General features: G+C 25.4%; 1 protein-coding gene across 5 annotated transcripts in view; it reads left to right on the top strand.

Moving 5' to 3' along the window:
- The window catches only part of LOC117172464, an 88,219-nt gene that overhangs the window by 56,048 nt on the left and 13,799 nt on the right, over positions 1-18,372 (top strand). For 3 of the 5 annotated variants that reach the window (XR_004467025.1, XM_033360420.1, XM_033360419.1), the window contains exons 1-2: positions 120-427; positions 8,239-8,296. The exons of 1 other annotated variant lie outside the window; for it this stretch is intronic. Coding sequence is in view for 1 of the 4 variants with exons in the window: in XM_033360422.1 (XP_033216313.1) it covers positions 8,603-10,066 (1,464 nt within the window). In the remaining 3 variants the exon portion in view is untranslated. Of the gene's footprint in view, positions 1-119; positions 428-8,238; positions 8,297-8,550; positions 10,164-18,372 lie in introns of those variants that run through there. One more of the 5 variants, XM_033360422.1, reaches the window with a different exon arrangement.

Genomic DNA, 18,372 nt, shown 5'->3' with positions numbered 1-18,372 from the left:
AATCGTGCATCTTCGAGTTTTCAAATTCAGAAGAGGAGAAATTGGTTGCGCGCGCAACTCAGTCATTTACAGCGTCTCCTACTATATTCACACGGACATAGCACTGTCATAGTATTGGACCGCATCTCGTTTCAGATCTGGGATCACTGATCCGATGATATCACAGGGTATTTCCGAATCACGAATTCCAAACATGATTCGTCACTTGGAAAACCCTTTGGAAATTTGACTGATTTGACTTCGGCAATATAAGGATCATAAGGATGAAGGATAAATGGGACGAGCGAATTACAACGTAAACTATCCTGGCGGTTTTTCTTGGTCTTCCTGGGCAATTTCAACTCCAGTTTTGGATATTTCTTCCATGTGATAAGAGTTATCATTTTCTCCACAATGTTCTTCAAGGATCTTCTTAAGAGCCCAACAAGTGAGTAAATGCAGTAAACAAATTGGTCACACATAACCTACAAATGTACTTAAAACCAGAAAAAAAAAAGAAAGTCGATTGAAAGAATATTTTTTTACAAATACAGTTTGCAGTTTTAATCTCAGTGTTATCAGTGGTGTGATTTGTTTTGATATGCGGCGTGAACAATTTATAATATAAAACGTTTTTTTATTGATTGAAATCGTGTTTTTGAACATTTTTTCAAGGAATTCCAGGCCTCGGACTCACCACACTATTCGATTTTTTTTAACGATGACACTATTTTGCTTCTATTTCGAAAAAAATTGCACAAAATTTCCTTGAAAGTGTTGAATCTTCAACCTAAAATATGAAATTCGAATCCAAACGATTTATGTTCTACATAAAAGATGAATTCTCCAATAATTCATGAATTTTTAACCAAATATTTGCATTTTAAACCAAGAAGATTAATTTCACTCCAGAAAGGAAAAATTTCAACAAAATACGCACATACATTTTTAACCAAATAGTTGAATTTTCAAACCAAAATGATCAATTTTCAAACCAAAAGTGAACCAGCTACATTTTTATGGTGGAGAATAATTATTTTTAAATGAATGAAATTAATTTTCTACAAAACAGTTAAATTTTTAAACAAAAAGTGGAATTTTATACCAAACTGTTGAATTTTTAAGCCAAAAAGAAGTTTTTTGTATAAAAAAATTAAATCCTTAACCTAAGAATATGAATTTTCTAGAAAAACGTGTATTCAAAAACAAATTAGTTGAATTTTTAACGAAATAGTTAAGTTTTAAGTTGAAAAAAGTACTTTTTAGCAGAGAAAAAATTGTTTCTATTGTATTAGAAAATTAGTTCAAGTTGGTTCAAGTTTCAACCAAGTAGATGAGTTTATAATGTAAAACTATTATTTTCAGTAAAAATGTAATAGTTCATATTAAAAAAAATAAGACAGTAATTTTCCAAAAAAATATTCACTTGAATTTTTAAGTAAATAGTTGAGTTTTTAAACCAAAAAGATCAAATTTCAACCAAGAATGGACTAGTTAAATTTTCTCTAGCAGAGTTAGTTTTAAATTAATAAAAGAATTTTCTGCAGGAAAGTTAAATTTTTTACGAACAAATTGAATTTTATTCCAAATTGTTGAATTTTGAAAGAAATTTTAAAAATGTTCTATAAAAAATTAAAAATTTCAATCTGAGAATATAAATTTCAAAAAAAAAATTTAATTTACAACCAATCTGTTAAATTTTCAAGTCATAAAAACTACTTTTTAACAAACAAAATTGACAAATAAAGTTATGTATCTAAAATAAAAAAGGAGTTGAGATTATAACCTAAAATATCTATTTTCAACGAAGAATATAATAGTTTATATAAAAAAAATTTATCACAAAAATAAAGAAGTTGGATTTAAACTAACAAAGACGAATTTTCAACCAAGACTGGAAAAGTTAAATTTTCATTCAGGAGAATTAATTTTCATTGAAAAAACGAATTGTACACAAAACATTTAAATTTTTTATTAAAAAATTGAACTTTATGTTAAGTTCTTGAATTTTCAAACAAAAACGACAAATTTTCTATAAAAACTTAATATTTTAAATCTGAGAATATAAATTTTCAAAAAAAAGTTAATTTACAACAGCAATTTGTTGAATTTCCAACAAAATGGTAAAATTTTCATTAAAAAAATTACTTTTTAATGAAAAAAAAATCAACTAAAATCATGTATCTTCAATCAAAAAAAGGAACTTTTAAGAAAGTAGTCCAATTTTAACTAAGAAGTTGAATTTATAACATAATAAGATGATTTTTCAACCAAAAATATAGTCGTTCATAATTTAAAAAAATTTAAAAAAAAACAGTTGAAAATAGATTTTCTAAAAAAACAAACATAAATTAAAAAAAAGTTGAATTTGCATTCAGAAAGATTAACTTTCTACAAAAAAGACGATTTTTTAAACAAATTTAATACATTTTTATCTAAATATTTAGAAAAATGGATGCGATATTAGACCAAATTTTTTTGATAAATTTTTAATTCAGCTTTTTTTCGTTTTTAAAATTCGTAAAATAAATATTTGAATTTTTCATCCAAAAGATCAATTTTTAACCAAAATTGAAGCATTTACATATTCATTCAAGAGAATTATTTTTCACCGAATAAACAAAATTTCCACAAGACATTTTAATTTTTTACCAAAAAAATGGATTTTCATACCAAACTGTTGAATATTCAATCCAAAAAGATGAATAAAAAAAACAGTTAATTCACAACCAATCATTTAAAATGTCTACAAAACTGTTAAATTTTCAGTTAAAAAAAACTACGTATTAACGAAAAAATACGAATTTTCAACTACAATTATGTATCTTTAACCAATTAAGAATTAAATAAAAAAAAATAGTTTAATTTTTAACCAAGGAGTTGAATTTTTAAACAAAATAAATCAATTTTAAACCAAATTGTTTAATTTTCGAGCCGAAACAATTACTTTTCTGCAAAACAGTGGAATTTTCAATCCAAAAATGTGAATTTTTAACAAAAACTTTAAATTTCAATCGAAACAGATTCATTTTTAAACAGACTTTTGCATTTTTAACAAAAAAAAGGTGATATTTCTAAAGAAAGAGATGCATTTTTAAATAAAAAGGATGGATCTTCAATAAAATAGAAGAATTTTCATACGAAAAAAAAACATTTTTAAAGAAAAAAGTTGAATTTTCAAACAAGATTTATGACTTTTTAAACCACATGTTTAACCAGAAATGGAATAGATATTTCACCTGAAAAGAATGAATTTTCAAACAAAAATATTAGGATTTTCTTATTTAGTTCTATTAATTCATTTGTAATTTAAGTGTGTAAAAATGAGATAATTTATAGCCTAACAAAATTTAAAATAATAATTGAAGTTTATTTTTGATACTTGAAAAATTGTAGGACACTATTTTAAAAATTTTTGACACTATTTACACTATTTTTGATCTCTTAAGTGAGCCTGAGGCCTGGAATTCTTCCTAAATTTTTTAGTGGCATGAAACAATAACATTACAAATTAAATATTATTTGAAATAGCTTGTCTGGAAGATTTAATAATATTATAAGAAATTCAGTACAGAAAATCATTATATAGGAAAAGCAAGATTAGAATAAATAGTATAGAAATATTGAAGGAAATAATGTAAAATGTAGAGAAAATACCAGGGAACAATTTATGGGACTACTGAAAAATCTCGACAAATAAAATTCGGGATTCTGTGAAATTCCTCAATTAGAAAAGTCCCAAATAATAAAATTCCCGAATAATAAAATTTCCTAATTGGAAAATTTCTGAATAATAATATTTCCAAATTGGAAAATTCCCGAGTAATAAAATTTAAGAATTGGAAAATTCTCGTAAAGTTTATAATATTCTCGAATTTAAAAATTCCTGAATAAGAAAATTGCGGAATTTTGAAATATCCAAAGTAGACAATTCTCGAATTTAAACAATTTAATTTTTCTATATATAAAATTAATTAAATTATTACAACTAAAATTGTTTCATTCACAGTCGTCACAGACTGTTACCTATTCACCTTTTGTCACCTTTTTTCAGTTGAAAAAGTACAATTTTATTCAAAATTATAACTTGCACATCAAATACAGTTTTTATTGAACTTTCCTAATCGACGAATCTTGAACCAAATGATCGAATTTTCAAACAAAAAAGATTAAACTTCAACCAGGAAGAGTTGCATTTTTAAACATCATTTTTAATTTTTAACTTGAAAATATGAATATTTTACAAGTCACTTCATTTTTGAAGCAAGGAAAACGAATTTCCAACTAAAAATATAAGATTTTCTATCCAAAAATACAAGTGTTCAATAAATCAGTTGAAATTTTGATTAAAAAAATTACTTTTTAAGAAAATAGTTGAATTTTCAACCAAATGGTAGAATTTCTAAACAAGAGATGAATTTTTAGCCAAAAATTAATTTTTTTAGCAAAAATATTTGAATTTGCCACCCAAAAAGATGATTTTTCAAGTAAAAGAGAAATTTCAATCTAAAAAGGATGAATTTTCGACAAAAAATATGTCTTTTTAACAAAAGAATTGAATTCAGATTAATTCTGGAACAGAAATATGGTACTTTTTTGTGCTGTTTTTGCTCAAAAGAACTAGCTTTCACTAAAAAAAGATCAATTTTGAACCAAATAATAGCTTTTTGGAACCAAGAGATTAATTTTAAAGAAAGAAAGGTGATTTTTTAAGAAACCAGTGGAATTTTCAATAAAATAATAAAACTTTCAACGAATTTGTGGAGTTTTGAAATAAATACCAAAATTATAATATTAGACTTCAATAAAAATGATTAACTCTCTAACATAAAAGGTGAATTTGGAACTCCTAAAAAAGAAGATATTTCCAACAAAAGATAAATTTTTAACCAAAAAATATTAATTTTCTAATAAATGTAAATTTTTGACCAAAAACGATGAGTTTTTAAAAAAAAATCGCTGAATTTGTACAAAAAGTATGTTTTTTCAGTAAAAGCGATTATTTCTTAAACAAAAATACAATAATAAACTTTTTAAATAAAAGGAATTAATTTTCGATCAAAAAAGATAAATTTTCGATAAAAAACTATGAATTTTTTACAAAAGTATAAATTTTCGACCAAAAACTATAAATTTTTCAAAACAATCTTTGAATTTTCACAAAAAGTATGTTTTTTAATTCAAAGAGATTATTTCTGAAACAAAAATACAATAATAGACTTTTTAAATAAAAAGAATTAATTTTCAACCAAAAGAGATAAATTTTCAACCAAACAATATAAATATTCGACCAAAAACGATTACTTTCTAACAAAAGACTTTAATTTTCAACAAACTAATTAAATATTTAACTAAATAATAGAATTTTGAACCAAAAAAATGATTTATTAAAAAATCCACTACTTGGTTGAAAGTTGAACGAATTTTTTCATTTTTTTTCGTTAAAGGTTCATAATTTTAGTTGTAAATACGTTTTTTGGTTAAAAAATAGAATTAACCATTCTTTTTGTTAAAATAATGGTGTTTTTAACTGCAAATTGAAATATTTTGTTAAAAAAGTCGACTGATTAATTGTAAATAAACTTTTTTGTTGTTATTTCATGTTCTCGTTTTCAAAATTAAATTGTTCTATAGAGACTTAGTCTTTTTGGTTCGAAAATTCAAAAAACTGTTTTTTGTTTTTAATTAAAATTTTGTTGTGGAAATATCAACTACAACATTTTTTGATCAATATTAATATTTTTTGTTGAAAATTCAACAATTTGGTTAACATTATTTTTCATTCTTGACTGATAAATTTTTCTTGGTAGAAAATTCATTTTTTGGTAGAAACTTCATCTCTTTTTGAGTTTTTGGCTAAAAATGCAACTTCTTAGTTGAAGATTTATCTATTTTTGTTGAGGATTAGACTATTTTATTGAAAATTGAAAAATTAGGTATAAAATTCAACTGTTTGGTATAAAATTCAACATTTTTGTAGAAAATTCGTGTTTATTGCTGTTTTTTAAATTGAAAATTAATTTTCTTGATAGAAATTTATCTACTTAATTTTTTGGTTAAAAGTTGAACTTTTATGGTTCAAAAATGCAGACTATTTATCTTTTTTGCTTGAAAATTTAACCATTTGGTAACGGATTTAACTAAGAGGTAAAAAATTGAAATGTACTTGTAAAAAAAATTGTTTTTTTTTTTTTTTAATTGAAAATTAGTTCTCAGTGGAAATTCTCCATTTTTCAGGGTGGCCATTTTAATCGAAGAAAAAATTTTTTTCATCACCTACTTGCTACCTATTTTAGAAAAAAATGTCACCTATTCACCTTTTTTGACGACAGTAGGTACTGTGATTACTGCATTCATAAAAAAATTTGTAATTTATTATATTCGGGAATTTTATGATTCGGGGTATTTTATTTTTCGAAAATTCTACACTTTCGTGAGTATTATTTTTCGAGATTGTGGATTCCCTTGAAATTCTTTGACACCTTTGAAGAAATATTTAAGTCCGTTAAAATATCTTAAGTAAAATCCCTAGAAATCTTTGAAATCTTAAGATTTCTAGAAATCCCTTTAGAGCTTTTAAAATTAGACAAAATTCTTTGAAATCCCTCGACATTTTTTATATCACATAAAATCGTTGGAATATCTTGGAATCCCTTGAAATACTTGGAAAATGTAAAAATCCATTTATAAAAATATAAATCATTTAAAAGGAGTGTAATATAATAAAAATAAAAATATTTGAAATTCTTTAAAATCCTTGGAGATTTAATAAAATCTTTGACTCTTTGTGAAATCCCTTGAAATATCTTAAAATCCCGTGAAATCTTTGGAATCATTAGGAATCCCCTTAAATTTGATTGAACTTAGTATTTTCAAAGTTCGCTAGATATCTCTTAACTTTTTTATATCTCTTGAAATTTTTTAGAATTCATTAAAATACTTGAAATCTTTGGAAAAATGTAAAAATCTATTAGAAAAAGTATAAATCCCTTAAAGGCCCTGAAGTATAATTTAGACTAAACTTATTCATTAAATTGTATTTATTTTTTAAATTATTTAAATGTCTAGAAATCTTTTAAATTTCTTGAAATCCTTGGAGATTTAATAAAATCGACGAATTTTGTGAAATTCCTTGAAATACCTTAAAATACCTTAAAATTCCTTGAAATCGATAGGAATCCCATCAAAATTAATTTACTTTATTTTCCAAAGTTTACTAGAATTATCTTGAAATCTTTAGAAATCCTACAAAATTCTTTGAAATACTTTGACAATTTTTTAATCTCTTGAAATTCCTTAAAATCCTCGAAATTTTGCGAAATTCCTTAAAATTCGTAGTAATATTTTTAAATCTCTTAAAAAACTTCAAATTTGCCACTTAAATATGTCCTTTTGTTATTTTTTTCTACAAAATTATGAATTTTAGAAATTGAAAAACGCGGAAATGTCAAAAAATGATCCAAATTTTTGTTTGAAAGGGTGATATTTTTTATTCTAATATAATTATGTGTCTGTTTCTTCATGATTCTGATAGAATTTTTCGTCCTCTTTTGAAATCCGCTGCAAAGAATTTTGATTTGTATAAAAATCGAAAATTTACATTTTTTCTCAAAATTACAAACTGTAAAAAAATCAAAGGACCGAAATGGTTTCTCCTAAAAGGTTCTAGAAAAATGTTTTTCAACAATTTTGTTTTATTTCGCGTTATTTTCGACATTTATGCAAAAATGTATAAAATCGTAGAAGATTTATTTTTTTTAATAACATTTTAGGGTGTGATGAAAAAAATGAAATTATTTTTAAAATACCGACTTCGACGAACATTTATTTTAAGTTGTTGAAATTGTTAAATTATGTTTTTATTTGTTTTTTATGACACCATAAAATTGTATTGTTGAGAAAAAATTATTATTAAAGGATTTTATACTTTGCTCAAATCTAGCGAAAATTATATGAACAATTTATGTTAGGAAGAATCAAGAACAAAAGAGAGACAAAAAAACTTTGAAATTTCCCAACGGATTTTCAAAGAGGGTGAGAAATTGTATGAAAATAAGAAAGAAAAAGATAAAATACCTGTATTAGATTAAAAACTTGTACATTTCTAACAAAAAAATTGTATTATTTTTTGTCAGTATTTACAATTTTTATAATTCAGATACTCATAATTTGCCCAAAAAATACTATATATTTTAATTAATAATTCATAAGTAATTTAAAAGTTAAAAAGTATTAGCAATTTGTTTCTTTATGTTTAAGTTTCCTGAAAGACCCAGGAGAACAGAAAAAAATCCATTTTCTTCAAGGAAGATTGAAGGTAAATAAAATACATTTTTCTAAAATAAAAATGTTTAAATCGTATATTCCTAAATTGGAAAGACTCCAATTTTAAATTTTTACATTTCGAATGGCCCTAAATCGTCGATATTTTCCTTTCTGCTGATTCTGTGTCCCTGAAAATTCAAACATTCAGAAAAAAACCCTAAAAATTCTTCGATTACGAATTCAACCGCGAATTTAAGAAACAAAAATGCTGGAAAAATATATAAAAAATGAAAATAACCATTCCAGAAAAGGACCAGGAAGCTATTTTCCAAAAATCCGCATTATTTTTCAAAAAAAGATGGAAGAAGAGAGACTCGATTTTAATTTCGAAATAAGTCTCCAACGTCTCTGCGTCGTCAAAATAGCCACAAATCTCTGGGAAAAGGAAGAAATAAGGCAAAAAGTCCTTCTCTTTTTCCAAAAAAACTACAATAGGTACGAGGAAAACGACAATTCAATTGGCTGGAATAAAGTAACGAAAAAAGTTTTATCTTTTCTCAAGAATGTATCGCTTCCAGCAAAGTTAAGCCACAGTATAAAACATGTTACGAAATCCATTGGATTACAAATATTCAATTGGACAAAATATGTAACGAAAATTCTCAAATTCGACATAATTTGTACCTCGGAAATTTTCTGGACCCACTTTGGAACGATAGACAAAAGAAAAATATTTGAACATTGGGTCCAGACGAGAAAATTAAAATCTTCACAACTTTTTAATATGGCCTGTATTTTTTGCATGGAAGATTATATTCCAAACTTATGGATTGAAATACCCGATTACGTAAAAACTAACGAGTTTTACTCGGAAACTATTTATACAATGTCAAAGTACAATCTTATCGCGTATTGGAAAAATGTTCTTTTAGACGACATGCGTCGCAATTTTATTTCAACGATGGCTGTTACGGAAAGAGTGAGAATCGAAAGACTCAGAGCTGAGGGACGTTTTGAAAATGACGAATTTAACGAGAGGAGAATCGCCTGGCTCTATATTTTCGCGGATAGTCACAGCACCGAGGAAAATATGTTTAGGGTTTCGGTACTTGAAGGTTTGGAATTAGGTGTTAAATATTTCTGGAATAAATTGAGCGACGAGCAGCGGCAGAGAAATGTTGAATTTGCATTGCACACGGCAAAGGGCAAAAGTGAAGAACCAGAGTATGCGGAAATTTTAATTTTTTTGTTAACAAAGTTGAGCGTTGAACAAAATATCAGTCTGAGTTATGAGGAATTCTTTATATTAGAAATGCTGTTGAAAAATTGGCCGTGGGAAGAATTTTTCACGCCAGTTTTTGATCGAATTTTAGAGTTTTATGAAAATTCGACAAATAGAGACGTTGATAATTATGAAACGAAATTTTTTTATTTGATACAAGCGATTGTGGGTTTGATGAAAAACGATTTTGCGCTGTATGAGTGTGTTGAAGGAACTAGATATCAAAATATCTTGCATGAAACTTGGGAGAAAATTCCTGAGAGTAGTAAAATTTTGGTGGCGGGGAAACGAGATTGGTCGATTTTCTCCAAGTTGTTGAATATTGAAGACTTGAAAAGTCTGAAAATGATTATTAATCATGAGGTTTTTCGGAAGACGATTACAAAGAGGAATTCTTTTATTTCGTGTATGAAGTCGCTGTTTTTGACTTTGGAGAGTAAAAATAAAATTGAGCTGATAGAAAAATTTGTTAGTGAAATTGGAATTGATGAAGATGAGATATTCAAATTGAGGGCGAATTTTGCGCTTTCTTGTTTATAATTTAGAAATGGTTTATTATTTTGTGCAAAATAATAGTATTTTGTGTAGAATTGTATTTTACTGGTGTTAGAAAAATAATAAATTTTCCTTCAATGCGGGTTCGAATATTCTTTTATATTTAGAAGAACGCCCTACTAAAGGTACACTGGTGCGAATCTGGCCTTTGCATTTTCAACTTCGAATATATAAAAGAAGATTAAGTCTAGAAAAATGTTAAACACATGTTTTTTTTTGTATGAAATTTCCTGCTGAATCTAAAGATTCTATAGAAATTTAGATAATCATTCATTTTCCCCATGATAATTTGTTACAAATAAAGCGGCATTTTTTAAAAATCACTTTTTTGGAAAAAATTCGCTATTTCTCCGCAGTTTATTCAAATTAATTACACTTTGCGGGATTTTGCAGTTAAAGGAGCACACAATCATGAGAAAATATTTTTTATGCCGATAATGTGAATCTAGTATTTTTCTCTGCAGGTCAAAGTTGGGGTATTTTCAAATGCATGATTTACACTTATAAAGGAAGGCAAATGAAAGTAATGCAACAATTATATTCACCTCACCTATTCACTTTTTGTCACCTATTTTTAGGAATTTGTCACCTTTTTCTCCTATTTTGGGGCTTCTCATCGTTTGTCACCTTTTTCAGTTGAAAAAGTATAATTTTATTTAAAATTAAAATTTGCACACCAAATACAGTTTTTAATACACTTTCCTAATCGACGAATCTTGAACCAAATGATCGAATTTTCAAACGAAAAATATTAAACTTCAACAAGGAAGAGTTGGATTTTCAAACATCATTTTTAATTTTTAATTTGAAAGTATGAATATTTTACAAGCCAGTTTAATTTTGAAGCAAGAAAGACGAATTTTCAACTAAAAATATGATTTTCTAACAAATTAGGATTTTTACACCGAAAGGATTCATTTTCTATCCAAAAATACAAGTGTTTAATAAATCAGTTGAAATTTTGATAAAAAGATTACTTTTTAAGAAAATAGTTGAATTTAGATTAATTTTAATATAAAAATAGAATTTTTTTCAAATAAAAATAATTAGCTTTCAATCCAAAAGGATCAATTTTTAACCAAAGAAGATGACTTTTAAACAAAACAGTTACATTTTCAACCAAATAGTAGAATTTTTAACCAAGAGATGAATTTTTAGACAAAAGGTGATTTTTTTAGCAAATAGTTGAATTTTTCACCCAAAAAGACGATTTTTAAAGTAAAAAAGAATTTTTAATCCAAAAAATATCAATGTTCGATAAACAAATATGACTTTTTAACAAAATAGTTGAATTCAGATTAATTCTTAAAAAGAAATATAATACTTTTTTTTTGTTTTTGATAAAAAGAACTAACTTTCAATTGAAATAGATTTTTCGAACGAAGAGGTTAATTTTAAACAAAAAAGGTGACTTTTCAAGAACCTAGTTCAATTTTCAATAAAATAAATAAACTTTTAAACAATTTGTAGAATTTTGAACCAAACACCAAAAATATAATAGTACACTTTTCAATAAAAATTATTAACTTTCAAATATAAAAGGTGAATTTTCAACAACTAAAAAAAAAAAGATTTTTCTACCAAAAGATAAATTTTTCACAAAAAGTATGTCTTTTAAGTAAAAGAGGTTATTTATTAAACAAAAATACAATAATAGTCTTTTCAAATAAAAAGAATTCATTTTCAATAAAAAAAGATCAATTTTCAACCAAAAAATATGAATTTTCAATTTAAAAAAATTAATTTTCTGTCACACAATATAATTTTTCGTTTAAAAACGATTACTTTTCAACAAAAGACTTTAATTTTCAATAAAATAGTTAATTCTTTTTCTAAATAGTAAAATTTGTAACCAAAAAGTAGAATTTTGAACCAAAAAAATTATTCATTAAAAATTCTACTCCTTGTTTGAAAATTGAAGAAATTTGGTTAAATTAAATTTTTTAAAAAAATATTTTGCTAAAAAAGTCAACTTATTAATTGTAAATTAACTTTTTTGTTCTTATTTCATGTTCTTGTTTTTAAAATTAAATTATTCGATAGAAAATTAGGCTTTTTGGCTTGAAAATTCAACATATTGGTATAAAATTAAACTGTTTTGTAGAACATTCATTTTTGTTTTTATTGAAAATTCATTCTCAATGAAAATTTATCTACTCCATTTTTGGTTAAAATTTCAACTTTTTTGGTTAAAAATTCAACATTTTGGTTAAAAAATTATGTTTTTTTGTGGAAAATTCGTCTTTTTTTCATAGAAAATAAATTTTTTGTTTGTTAAAGTCCAGACATGGGGAAAATATATACTATTTAGTTAAATCTAGCTGTTCTTTATTTTTTATTAAAGTTTCGCAGTGGAAATATCAACTATAAAATTTTTTGATAAACATTAATCTTTTTTGTTGAAAATTGAACAATTTGCTTAACATTATTTTTCATTCTTGACTGAACATTTTTTTTATGGTAGAAGATTCACTTTTTGGTAGAAATTTCATATTTGTTTGGTTAAAAATGCAACTTCATAGTTGAAGTTATATCTATTTAGGTTGAAGATTAAACTATTTTGTTGAAAATAAAAAAATTTGGTATAAAATTTAACTTTTTTGTAGAAAGTTCGTTTTTATAGTTGTTGTTTTATTTGAAAATTAATTTTTCTCAGTAGAAATTCATCTGCTTAATTTTTTGGTTAAAAATTGAACGTTTATGGTTTAAAAATGCAGACTTTTAATCTTTTTTGTTTGAAAAATCAACAATTCGATAACGGATTTAACTATATTGTAAACAATCAAATGGTTTTGTAAAAAAAATAGTTCTTATTTTTTTAAATTGAAAATTAGTTCTCAGTGGAAATGTAAATACTCCATTTTTAGGGTGGCCGTCACAATCAAAGAAAAACAATTCTGAGCATCTCTCGGCTTACAACAAATTACAACTTGTTTGTCTTATTTAACATTTGTTTATCACCTATTTGTCGCCTATTTTAGAAAAAAATGTCACCTATTCACCTTTTTTGACGACAATAGTTATTGCGATGACTGAAATGTACATAAACATACTTCCATTCAAGAAACGAACATGTAAAAGGTACACAGGTGTTGATTCGCACCAATTTGATTTCCTCCTCCTTCTATCTCGTAGAGATCAACGAAGGTGGAACTAACCGGACTTGGGCCTGAAACTTTGGGATTCGAACATATTTGTCGTGGTGGGGATAATTCCGTACAGCTGTCTATGCTCAAATGCTCCCAAATTTTCAAAAACGATGGTGCGAATTCGCGGCAGTGTACCGTTTGAGAGTTAAATGTGAGAGAGATAAAAATATAATAAATGAAATTCTGACAGGGATTGCAAAATGACCCTTTTTCTGAGTTATTTTGCATATTACCTTGAATTCTTTCAAATTCTCTTGTATTCTTGTTACCGAATCCCGATGATAATTTTTTGGTTTACAATATTAAAAAACCATTATTTTGTTTTTAAATCTTTTGATTTCCCTAGAATTCTGTTATATAAATTCTTTAAGTTCTCTTCAAATCTTGTGAATTCCTCTGAAATGATTTTGAATTCCCTTGAAGTTTTTTTAATTCACCTTCAATTTCTTCTTCCCTAAATTATTCAAAATAAATTATCTTCAAATATTTTGAATTCGTCTTGAATTATTTTGAATTCCTTTCAAATTTTTTGAATTCGCCATTAAGTTATCTTCAATTACTTCTGCTCTTTGAAATTGTTTCGAGTTCTTTAAATTCTGTTGAATTCTTTAAATTATTTTAAATTCTTTACCTTATTTGTATATCTAAAAATTATTCAATTCATTTAAATTCTGTTGAATTATTTTACATATTTTTGAAGTCTTCATTTTTAAATAATTTGTTAGATTCTTCAGAATTTTTTTGAAGTTTTTTAAATTCGCTTGAATGTTTAATTCAGTTTGAATTTTTTTAAGTTCTTTAAAATCATTTGCATTCATTCGAATTTCTAGAATTTCTTTGTATTCTCTGCAATAATTTGAATAATTTTAGTTGTATTCGAGAAGTTTTGAATCCTGAATTGAAATTTGGTCTAATTCACTTTAAAAATATTCTAAATTAACTTGTTTTCTATGTGGTCATATAATTTGATTAAAAGAATTTGACTAATAGCATTTTTTAATAGGAATTAATTACCTTAATGTTATCATTTCATTTAATGTGGCGTATCTGTAGTACCGAATACGAAATTAAATTAGTCCTTGTCACTATTCGAGAAGTTGAAATTATATAATATATTGTGTCGCCGCTTGAGCGTGAAAACGGGAATTTTATTAGACCCGAAAACCCGGGAAATGGCAGCGAATTTATTTTTTGATTGAAAATTTTACCATTTTTTTAGAAAAAAAAATCGGTTCCTAAATTTTTAAAATAATTAGTTAAATTATCATCTTTTTTAATTATGATATCAATTTTTTTAGAATGCATAATTTGCAAATATTTCACTTTACAAATTTTCCATTTTAGATTTTTAATTCTTAAGCGTACATTTTAATTAAAAGAATTTTAAAATGCAGTTTCGAAAAGTTAAACAATTGAAAATTGAAAGCGTTTAAAATCGAACATTTTAACGTTAAAAATCAACTGTTTCAATTGGTAAGCCTTATTAGTTAAACAAATGAAACTCCCGATTGAAACTTTTAAAACTATTTTTAATTTTTAAATAACTTGAAAATGATGTATTCATAATTAAAGGCTTTTATTAAAATTCAAATATTATTTCAGTCAAAAAAAAATTCCATTTTTGAAACATTACATATTTTAGTTGAGTAAAAGAAAATTGACTTAATATTTAGAAATATATGACTGTTAATTTAAAATCAGTAATTATAAATTGATTATTCAAAACTAAACAACAAACTCAACTTTGAACGTTATAAATTTAATTGTTCTATTAAAAAAAAATAATTTGTTCTGAAAAAAATTAAAAATAATTTGAAAAACTGTAAGACAGCATGTAGATGTTTCAAGTTTTTTGAAGAATTTTAAAGATTTTAAAACTATTTAAAACAAAAATAATTCAACTTTTAATTTAAGAAGTTTACAAAAATATATAATCGTTCTATTTTTAATCTTTCTATCTTAACATTGCAAAAATATATAATTTTGAAAATTGTTAAATTCATTGATTGATTCTTCATTTTGTGGAATTGAAAATGATAACGTGAATTTATAGTTTTGGAACTAAATCTGAATCTTTAAACTCTATAATTTATGAAAGTTAAACAAATTTTATGTAGTAGTTTAATTGCATTTCATTTAAAATTGTTCAGTTTTAAAAGTTTAAAATTTAATTCATTGACTGTGAAAAACGTATGCGAGTCGGGAAATGACTGAAATTCGAAAGTTCGAATAGAAAAATTGTAAATCTGAAATTCACTTCAGTTGTGTACTCTGAAGTTTTAATCGTATATTTTATTTAAAAAATTTATAAAGAAATAACGTATTTGGAAAAATTCGGCAGTAAAAGGAAGATAAAAGGTAAGGAAAAGTGTTTCTAATTTGAAAATTTCAATTTTCTTCTGTACTTGCATTCTATGTGTATTTATTTTGTTTTATATTATTAGATCTTTTTAGGTTCCTTCTCTTGATTAGTACTGATTGAACAAATAAAATTAATTAAATTATAAGAAAATGAAGGAGAAAAATTAATTTTATTTATTTTTTTTACAAATATCTACGAAAAATCCGAAAATTTGGTTAAAAAGAATTTGAAAAATTGATATAAAGTATTAAAAGATTTACTATCTCTTATCAAAGATTTAACGTTGCCAGAACATTCAAAATCGGACTGAAACGCATCACAATGTCCATGAGATTACAAATATTTTCTTGCATAAAATAATCAGAAATGCTCGGATTTTTTATACTATTCTCATCGAGGATTCACAAATTCAGAATATTAAAAAAAGAGGAAAAAGTCGAGAAAAACCGGGAATTTTTTTAAAAACAAGACATTTTTTTAGATTTTTTGTTTACTTTTGCAATAAAACTTCATTAAAATATCGAAAATCATATTATATTTAAGGTTCTTTCTCGTTTTCCCCGGTTTTTAAGAAAATTCACTTTTTTCATGTTTTTCCGATTAAATGCGGACTGAATTAATATAACTCAATAAGAAAATCAAATTATTTTTTGATTGAAAGTTAATACTTTTTTTTTGAAAGGTCTACTATTATATTTTTGGTCCAGAATTGGCCTCTTTTTTCGAGAATCCAACTGTTTTGTTGAAAATTTGTCTTTTTGGGTAGAAAATCCGTCCTTTTGGATTGAAAATTCATCTTTCGGTAGAAAAGTTATCTTATGGACAGAAATTAATTTTTTAAGATTGAAACCGATTTTTGTTTAATTGAAGAATCTGCGATTCTATTTTTAGTCTAGAATTTATATCTTTTGAAAAAATTCTACTATTTAGTTAAAAATATAATTATTATCTTGAAGATTCAACTATTTTCTTAAAAAATCATCTTTTTGGCTTTGAAATTGAACTATTTGGTTAACAGTTCAGCCATGTTGTTGAAAATTCGTCATTTTGAAATGAAAATTCATCTTTTGGCAGCAAAGTTCAGGGTAGACCGGGAAATTTGGTTCAGTATTTGCACCAAAATTTCTTTACGAATAGTCCAATTTTTTCGGGTCACAAACTTCTTGTAAATGATTTGAAATCATTTCAGGTACAGGTACTAACGCTTTTCAATTGAAATTTTTCGAATGAAATGCAGATAAACTGCAAAATTTAGAACTTTTATAAACTTTAGAGTTCAAAGATTCAGATTAAATTTCAAAAATATAAATCCAAATTAGCATTTGCAATACTCTAAATTAAAGAATCAAGCAATGAACTTTAAAATTTTTCAAAATTACATTTTTTAAAGTAATTTTAAGCTAGACAAATTAAAAAATGATAAATAAAATTTTTTAAATTAACAATTTTTTAAATTAGAAGTTAAATTATTTCCATTTTAAGCAGTTTAAGCATCCTTCAAAAACTTAAAAAATGTATTTCAAAACATTGAGAAATCTTGAAGTGGTTTTATATTTTTCTAAATTTAAAATCATTGTTGACATTTTTTCGAAACGTTTAAATATATTTTTTAATGAATTGAATTTTTCCTACAACTTTTAGAAAATCCTGCAAATTAAAAAATATCCTTAAAATTTGAATTTATAAATAACAATAGGAACACTTATTATTTGTAGAGAAAATTAGAATAATCTTAATTCTTAAACGGCCAAAACGCCACTACCGGTACACTGCTTTTCAACGGCCAATAACTAAGACACTAGAAAAAATTGAGACACATATATTTTTATTGCTTAAGATCTCCTCTTTCCGACGATGCCAATGCAATTTCTCAAACAATTTTCTTATTATCCCAAATTGCAGTTTAAACAAAAAAACGTGATTTTTCGTGTCTATTTTTTTTGTGAACCATTTTCCAAAGCTTTTCGAGTCTGTAATTAACCTGGAATCTCACTAACGGGTGGAATAAATGCCTAAACTTTGAGAATCCATGGTTCAAAGATCGATTTTTCGTTTTAGTATTTTCAAAATGGCGTCTTAGTGGCAAAATTTTTGTGAAAACATTCATGAATTTTTTTACAATAAATGATGCGCTTTTCGGATAAATCATCAAGAATAAAAAGTTCTTGTAATCAGCCAAGGAATACGCCTGAATTTTTACGAAGCATTTTGAGCAAAATTTTGGATTTTGCATATGAACAATTTTTGCAAAATTCAAAATTTTGCTCAAAACGCTCCGGAAAAATTCAGGCGTATTTCTCGGCTGATTACAAGAACTTTTTATTCTTGACAAATTGTCCGGAAAGCGCATAGTTTTTCAATAATAAATTTCCAACGATTCCGTAACCTTTATTGCACTCTGACATCAAACCACACGTTCACCACATTGTCATCCTGGGAATTTTCGAGTACACCCATAAAAAAAAAAATTCCAAAGCGTAAAGCCTCAAAAATTGCAACAAACTCCGAATCGGAATGGGATTCCGATGAAAATGATGAACGTATCATCATACCTAATCCAGATTACTCTGGCTCTGATGGAGATGATTCATCAGATGACGAGAATTCGGGATCGGAATTTTCCAGACCGAATGCATCATATAGATCTGTTTTCCATAACTACACAGCATCTCAAAAAAAATTGGAACCAAATCACGTTTTTTCCTGGAGTAACGAAGAAAAAGTTTGCCCTGGAAATTTCTGTAAAGAAATCAGCAGGAAATATTTGTCGCAATCAAAAC

The sequence above is a fragment of the Belonocnema kinseyi genome, chromosome 5 (genome assembly GCF_010883055.1).
Source record: "Belonocnema kinseyi isolate 2016_QV_RU_SX_M_011 chromosome 5, B_treatae_v1, whole genome shotgun sequence".
In the NCBI taxonomy this organism is placed as follows: domain Eukaryota; kingdom Metazoa; phylum Arthropoda; class Insecta; order Hymenoptera; family Cynipidae; genus Belonocnema; species Belonocnema kinseyi.
The sequence above is the reverse complement of the archived record's forward strand: the minus strand, read 5'-3'. Positions and strand labels throughout refer to the sequence as shown.